General features: G+C 45.5%; 1 protein-coding gene across 1 annotated transcript; it reads left to right on the forward strand.

Annotated features, from left to right (window-relative positions):
- Positions 1 to 587: 587 nt before the first annotated feature.
- On the forward strand, positions 588 to 7,143 carry LOC137916429 (potassium voltage-gated channel subfamily H member 6-like). Its single transcript, XM_068759455.1, has 11 exons — positions 588 to 731; positions 1,516 to 1,941; positions 2,129 to 2,522; positions 2,678 to 2,877; positions 2,989 to 3,241; positions 3,324 to 3,517; positions 3,753 to 3,861; positions 4,002 to 4,229; positions 6,175 to 6,334; positions 6,565 to 6,769; positions 6,841 to 7,143. Exons 1-11 carry the CDS (start codon positions 588 to 590, stop codon positions 7,141 to 7,143), a joined length of 2,616 nt encoding a protein of 871 aa, XP_068615556.1.
- The last annotated feature ends 1,061 nt before the right edge of the window (positions 7,144 to 8,204 follow it).

The following is an 8,204-nucleotide window of genomic DNA, read 5'->3' on the forward strand; positions in this document are numbered from 1 at the left end:
AACGGGGAATTCCAAAGTAATGGCTTGGAGCCCATTTGCTGCGATGCTCGTCATCGATTTTCCTGTCGCTCCTGCTCGGTTACAGCATGACATTGATTATTTTCCCGTGATGCTGAATGTCGCACGACAACATGCGAGCTGCAGGCCAGTCCTATGCCTGTGCTAGAGTGAAGGAGTTCAACACTGATGTCTGAATGGAAAAAATGTTGTTGTTTTTTCGGCCGAAATATCAATCAGGAAATTGAATATTTTTGAGAAGCTAAAATGTATCCTGAAGGACGGCTATTTGACGCATGGCTGTTGATTGGTCAAGTCTGAGAGGGATCTGAAACATCTGGTTTCAAATCAGGTATGTTTTGCATATTTATTTTGACTTTGACCAATCAATGACAGCAACGCTGAGTCGGGTAGTGAGGCGGTATTTCAATGCAGATTATTTTTTTTGGGAGGGGCGCTATTAGATTGACATTTTGGGAAGAAACAAACAAAATAAAAAATCTGTAAAAACATTCACTTTGAAGGATCTCTTTAAGCTAAATGTAAATATCAACATGCTTTTCCAATCACCTGTAGCCCAGCAGAGCTCCATGTCTGACTCTGAACTTATGAGGAACGTGGGACCGTCCAGCAGGGGCCCAGAATGCCGTTCGCCTCCGACTCCCCGGTTGGAGCTTCTCAGTCCCTCAAAGGTGAAGGAACGCTCTCAGAACATCACAGAGAAAGTCACACAGGTACGGGAGCCCAGAAGCTTGTGGGCTGTGGCTGAATTAGATCCACAATATCCCATTTAACATGAATGTACACAATTAGGCATACTCTGCGAAACAGTGCATTTATACAGCAAACAGCTGTTTTCTGCTATATTAATGTTTAAAGATCTTATGCTTTTCATCTTTAAAGAGCACCACATGGTCACCGGTGATTCTAGCAGTCTCAGAGAGGACTGTGGCTATAATCAACTGGTGGAAAAATCTTTATGTGCTTTTGGTGGCTGGATATGAAACGTAATCGCATTGAACAACAGTTCAATCCAGACCCGCCGCTGCCTGAGCCCAGGGGCTCGGCGTTCTGCATCACTGCCTCTGTAGATGGTGCTGGCATGCACTCAGTTAGCGAGCGCTTGTTTGATTGCAGCACGACAACAGAATTGTCTTAGCTTCTCCTCGAGACTTTTTTTTTTTTTTTTTAATTGTAATGTCTGGATGCGCCGAAGCCTTTTCCTACGTGGCGTCTCCACTGACAGGATGATCAAGGATCTGTCGGCTCTACAGGGTTGAACCAGAACATCCCGTCTCTATCAAGAATTTGGTCAGAACAACATATGTCTTCTAGAAAGGTCTGTTGGTCAACAGTAGTTCAGGGGGGGAAACACTTTTGATAAAGCTGCTGTCTGTTTCGGGAGATGGTTTTTGCCATCACACGACGTTCTACAGATTAAATTTGTCTTTTTAGATTTTCCCTAAATGACGTTAACGTTCATGTGTGCACACTGAAACACTCTTTATTTATGTCTAGGTACTTTCTTTGGAGTCTGACGTACTTCCTGAGTATAAACTTCAGGCTTCAGAGACAACGTGGTGGATCTTGCTTCACTACAGCCCCTTCAAGGCCTTTTGCGACTGGATTATTCTCATCCTTGTTCTCTACACGGCTGTGTTCACTCCTTACTCCGCCACCTTCCTCTTGGACGAGCACAGGGCTTTACGTCACAGGAGCTGTGGCTACACATGTAACCCTCTGAATGTGGCAGACCTCATGGTGGATGTGCTGTTTATTGTGGACATAATCATCAACTTCCGGACAACGTACGTGGACCACAATGACGAGGTGGTCACACAGCCGAGCCGGATCGCCAAACACTATGTCAAAGGCTGGTTCCCGATAGATCTGTTTGCAGCGATCCCTTTTGACCTCCTTATTTTCAGATCTGGATCTGATGAGGTAGGAATTCTGCCTCTCTGTATATTTCAGTCAGCTGAAGACCCCACATTAACACTGCGTTTATTCTAATATTATCTTGTAGGTAATTGTCACATATATTTGGAGTGTCTGATTAAGTTCTCCTAAGCTGTTTTACATTGCATGACCCTGATTAACATGATCTTCCCTTTGTTGCTGGATACCAAAGATGGCCACCTTAACCATCCTGCTGAAAACAGCTCGCTTGCTACGATTGGTCCGCGTGGCGAGAAAGTTGGATCGATATTCTGAATACGGGGCTGCTGTCCTCTTCCTCCTGATGTGCACCTTTGTGCTCATTGCCCATTGGCTCGCCTGCATCTGGTATGCTATCGGCTTCGTAGAGAGGCCGTACACAGAGACTGGTTGGCTGGACAACTTGGCTGAACAACTGGGCAAGTCGTACAATGACAGCGACTCCTCCTCTGGTCCGTCAGTTAAAGACAAGTACGTCACTGCTCTGTACTTCACCTTGAGCAGTTTGACGAGCGTCGGCTTCGGAAATGTCTCTCCAAACACCAACTCGGAGAAGATCTTCTCCATCTGCGTCATGGTCATTGGATGTGAGTTGAAAAGCGATGCAAGGGGGCTGTGGGAAAGGTGGGACGGGGTGGGGTGGTGAGATCTGAACCACATGCAGTTCATAAATCCTTTGCTAATTTGCAAATTGAAGACTATAATGTTGCGAACCACGTTCTCATAGCTTCTTTTATCTCAGCCCTCATGTATGCCAGCATATTTGGAAATGTGTCAGCCATCATCCAGCGTCTGTACTCTGGTACAACCCGCTACCACACCCAGATGCTACGAGTCAAAGAGTTCATCCGATTCCACCAAATCCCAGGGAGCCTTCGCCATAAGCTGGAGGAATATTTTCAGCATGCCTGGTCCTACACAAACGGCATCGACATGAATGGTGTAAGGAAGAGTGATACGATTTCACGTTTGTCCTACTTTAACTTGTAGCTCCTGCCAAGGTTGTTCAGTATTTCTGTTTTGCATGTAATCTCTTGTCTTCCTCACATTCAGGTGTTGAAGGGGTTCCCAGGATCTTTGCAGGCAGACATCTGTTTACACCTGAACCGATCTCTCCTGCAGAACTGCAAGGCTTTCCACGGTGGCAGTCAAGCCTGTTTGCGTGCCTTGGGTATGAGGTTCAAGACAGTCCATGCTCCTCCAGGAGATATTTTGATCCATTATGGAGACATCCTGGACTCTCTGTTCTTCATCTCTCAAGGTTCCATTCAGGTCATAAGGGACGATGTGGTGGTAGCCATATTGGGTATAGTGAATCTCATAAATGCTCCAAAAGCATACTCCAGTAAACACCGTCCACTGAAGTGAGTACTTTAATGGTCTTGCAGAAACGAATGACATCATTGGCGAGTGCATCCATCTGTATGATGAACCAGGAAAGGCCAATGCAGATGTCCACACCATCACCTACTGTGATCTGCACCGCATCCTGAGGGAGGACCTGTTGGAGGTGCTTGATATCTACCCCAGCTTTGCAGACAACTTCTGGAGAAACCTGGAGATAACGTTTGACCTGAGAGATGTAGGTTGGCAGTCAACGATGAGAAAAATGGCATCTTGACTGAGTTGGCAATTTTTTTTCTCATCGGGTTATGAAAATAAATTCTCAGTTGTCCTAGGAAAGCGTATCTGGGGCTACGTCTCTTCAAGATTGATGCCATGTAGACTCGAAGGACAATCAGACAATTGCCAACAAATCTCATTCTTAAAGAGTTCTCTCATACCCATTTAGAAACTGAATGCTATCTTGTTTTCAGGCTGATCAAATTCCGCAAATGATAATAGCTGATAACTGTGGTGACGACTGTGACTGTCGCCACAAGTCCAGACACAGAATACCCACCGTGGACTGCCGAAACAGACCAGGTGAGACGTCCAGAATATCAGTCAGACAAGGTGCTACCCAACTGACATATTTTGTAGAACTTACTGAAGGGGCAGGTTGTGTCTTGACACCCTGATTGGGGTTCAAATAAAAGAGTAAGTGAATGCTCTACTTTGAACAGATGGAATTGATCATGAAGACCCAACCTTCTGGGATGACTGCTGCAACTGTGGATCTTCCTGTTCCCAGTCGAGCGAAGACCTGGCGAAGCATCTTTCACACAATGCCAAAGTAGAGCTTTACCCTCCAGAGGATAACAGATGGGAATACCCCCCCTCTGTGGTGCAGCTTCTGCCTGCAAGTGGTTCATCAGCGGGAAGGGAAGCTATGTTGGATGTCAACCCGCAAGGTCAGAGCCGGCCCTAGCCATTTTGGTGCCCTAGGCCTAGGCGAGATTATGATTTTGCGCCTCCCCCCCCATACACGGCAAACATTATATGTATAAAACATTAATAACAACAGCCATATGACGGACCTTAAAAGTTTAATTATTCTTCAAAACAACTAGCACACGCTATACAATACAAATAATTAAATAATAATAAAATAAATAAATAAACAGAAATAAAACAGGGTTACTGTTCAGATTAAGAGGAAATTAAAAGTCCTGACAGCTTCCACACAAACAATGCAAAACAGATACATAGCAAATAATTTCGCCATGATCACTGTCGTGTCTTTATGTTTCAATAAAGACTCGCGTGGAACAAACTGTGAGCTGACGTGATAACTATTTTATTGAACAACCTCGCGTTCCCCAACCTAAGTCACATGACCCTCTTGGCCTCATCCCATTGGTCCTTAACCATTCAGCGTGCATCAGCTTCAAGTGACGTTCAAGAACACAACTGTCATTTGATAACAAAACCCCAACACCACAATCACGTCACAGTTAGCGCTTCCACTGCGCATGCGTGTGGCTAAACAGTCTAGCATCTAACAGTTATCTATCACTGTTACAATCATTGAGGTATCACATAAACATATACCGTATAACAGGAATCACGTTGTAAAACAATTAGAGACACCCGTCGACCGCAGAGGCTACGGTAGCTGCTAACAGCGGGAGCTAACGGTACTTAGCATTCACTTTTAATACAGAACAACGATCTTACAACGCAAGATAATTATACACAAAATGTCCTGAACATGAACGAGTCCATTCTAGTGCTATCCAACATGTGCTTATGTACTGAACCCAGTGGAAGCGACGCCGTCAGTGGCGCATTCGTGTGACGTCACCGGATGCGCTGCGGAGTCCGTCGGTGAGCCACTACTGCCACTTACTGGTGGCGACTGGGATAACACCAGAACGTACTGTTCAGTCAGTCTGCATGCACAACGACAATGAAAACCAATACAATAAAAATATTGGGGGGTGCCTTTTCTAACTGAAATAGTCACGGGTGCCACACCAGCTTTAGTTTGGAGAAGCTCCTCTCTGCAGCAGCAACTGTCACGGTCTAGCTGAGGTGCGCACTGATAAATCGCCCCCTCCCCCCTTTCCTTGGACGGTCAAGGCATTGTGTTTCAAGTCATACCAAGAATGACAAAATACGAGGGGGGGGGGTTAATTGTTATCTGTATTTGTTTGTTTTTTATTTTCTAGGCAGAGCATGAGAAAAGTGGCCATTCTGTGAGGAGTTTGCATGTTCTCCCCGTGTCTGCGTGGGTTCTCTCCGGGTTCTCCGGCTTCCTCCCACCACCAAAGACATGCAGCTTAGGCTGATTGGTGACACTAAAATTGCCCGTAGGTGTGAGTGTGTGTGTGGCTGGTTGTCTGTCTCTGTGTTGCCCTGCGATGAACTGGCGGCTTGTCCGGGTGTCCCCTGCCTCTCGCCCATTGACTGCTGGGATTGGCTCCAGCTTGGCCCGCGACCCGATAGCGGAATAAGCGGTTAGAAAATGAAATGATGAGCATGAGAAAAGGGCGCCCGTTGGGGCTATAAATTAAAACTATTATTATTATTTTTTTTCGAGGCTTGGAGTGGCGCCCCCTCCAGCTGGTGGTGCCCTAGGCAACCGCCTAGTTCGCCTATGCCTAGAGCCGGCTCTGCCCAAGGTAGAGGATAAGTCTTACCTGAGGTCTATTCTGGAAGCACGCGATGGAATGATAGAGTCAACCTGTTGAAGGCTTAAATGGAAAAGGTTATATATGGAGTAAAATAAAGGGGATTTTGTTTGTCTATGGATCTGTACAAAGCCATTTCTCAAGGCTATCAAAAGTTCCACAATGTTTCTATGTTCTATTTCTATTCCCTATTTTTCCTTTGCTTTCTTTCTGAATCTGCCAGGAATGTATCGATACTGGCCGGACCAACAGTCACAACAGTTTTCAGATCCGGCCTGGCGATCTTCCTCTGTCCGGAACTCCTGCCACCCTCCGCCATTTACAGTGGAACGACCCGGTGAGCTGGAGTCTCGGCTCGACGTTTTACATTCCCAGCTTAATAGGTGAGTTTTGCGATGCCCTCAGCTGGATTTCAATATTGATATTGACTGTATACGAAAGATGCAACAGTGAAGTAATTCAACTTTGTTTGCCTTGTAGTAGTCGTATTGGTCCAATCGTGCAGAGCCCACCTTGTCGTTCATTTCCGATTCATTTTATGCACCGGACCGGACATTATCGGTATCGTAATCACCTAAAGGCCTGTGAATCTCATTGTTTCTTGGTTCCTCAGGCTGGAGACGAGAATGACAGCCGACATCAATGTTATTCTCCAGCTTCTCCAAAGGCAAATCGCTCCTGTACCTCCGGCTTACTGCACTGTATCATCTAATACCCTTCCTACTGACTCCCCTGGCCTGTATGGAGCTGGAACACAAGTGCTGCACGGCATGTACCCCATCTCCTCTATTCAGATGGACAGTCGGGCTCCAACACAGGTAGAGCATAATGGCAAATATTACAGTGAACGTTGTATGCATAGATCTTTTCATGCATTTGCTTAATTCAGAGCCCTGATCAGGCTGAACTTCAAGTCACCAACAAGTCCCAGGAATCGCTGTCCAGCGGCCTCCGTGTGACCGTGGCATCAGGCGACGCCATGTCCATCACCCCTGGCACAGAGACACGTCAAGGGTCGACTCCACAGCTGCCACGGCCATCAGTCAAATCCTGTCTCATGGAGAACCCAAGAGCGGGCGGCAGCCTCCGCTACCCTTCGCTGCCGGGGAACCTGGACACCACCTCAGGACCTGCTGAGATCCAGAAACACCTCTCGGACCCCGTGCTGCCTGTCATTTGGGGATCAGAATGAAAGCATCTCCCTGACATACAATGCTACCTGCAGACTTTCTGAAGGAGCCGTTTGACCAGTCCAGCATTCATGTGTAATTAATTACACAAAATCAGATACTGGAATGCAAGGAGTTCCATTTCATCCTTGTGTCTTAACACAGGTTTTCACCATTTAATTTATAACAGTAAGCCTTCTGTTAGATTGTTATCACTTTGTTCAGAAATAGTCTCACTCTAAAACAATTTAAGTTGTTGTTCTGACACAAATGTATGCGCAATTGTTCCGTAAAGGACTGCATGTGTGTAATAGAATAACCTGGCTAAATAAAACATTACATGAATACAAGATGTGAACGTTTCCTACCTTTAAATGACTGTTAACAATCATTGAAGTATAGAATTCATGAGCAACACTAATAAGCAGCATTACAAGTCTGCCATTATGAAAGCAATAGCATCACCCAGTGGCAACAGCTCACACGAAGGCTACACTTGCTCTTCTCAGCTGCTGCTTCGGCCTGCCGCTTGGCTTCTTTACAGAATTCCCCTCTTGACTGCATTCACCCAGCAAACTCTTCTTAACCTCCAGTAATATCAGGATACAAATGACATGTCAATCAGCAATGACAGCTCTTTTGAATGAATGATTAACATGCTTGACACCTTATTTGCCTGCACTGTATGGATGGGTCAAACATTGTTTTGTTTTTTTCCACTTGCTACCAGATGACACAAGATCTGATTGTCCAGCCAAGGATTTTATAAATTAACTACCGTACTTAAATGCATTGTTATTTGCAATCACTTGTCACCCAATGAGAGGAAAATGCTTTCGACAGATTGTTGTCATTGCTCACTTCCTGGTTTGAGACAGTGACAGTGGCAGTGGCAGACCTACATTTTCCATTCTGGCTCCCTGAATTGAATAAACTTAATGTATGTGCACTCAACCAAACACAGGAAGCATTGGTTTTAAATTTTACATCTTAGGCGGTCTCTGTTCACACCCTTCTCATTTATCCGGATTCTGTGGGTCAGCTCATTTCCATTTTTATGCAGTTTACAAAACTCCGTCTGAGA

The sequence above is a fragment of the Brachionichthys hirsutus genome, unplaced genomic scaffold (assembly GCF_040956055.1).
Source record: "Brachionichthys hirsutus isolate HB-005 unplaced genomic scaffold, CSIRO-AGI_Bhir_v1 contig_860, whole genome shotgun sequence".
In the NCBI taxonomy this organism is placed as follows: Eukaryota; Metazoa; Chordata; class Actinopteri; order Lophiiformes; family Brachionichthyidae; genus Brachionichthys; species Brachionichthys hirsutus.

Bases quoted from the DNA above. Each gene is read 5' to 3' on its own strand.
- LOC137916429 (XM_068759455.1), top strand. From the start codon at position 588: ATGTCTGACTCTGAACTTATGAGGAACGTGGGACCGTCCAGCAGGGGC. The intron at 2,878-2,988 runs GTAAGGAAGAGT...CCTCACATTCAG, and splicing joins ACGGCATCGACATGAATGGT to GTGTTGAAGGGGTTCCCAGG. The intron at 4,230-6,174 runs GTCAGAGCCGGC...TGAATCTGCCAG, and splicing joins GTTGGATGTCAACCCGCAAG to GAATGTATCGATACTGGCCG.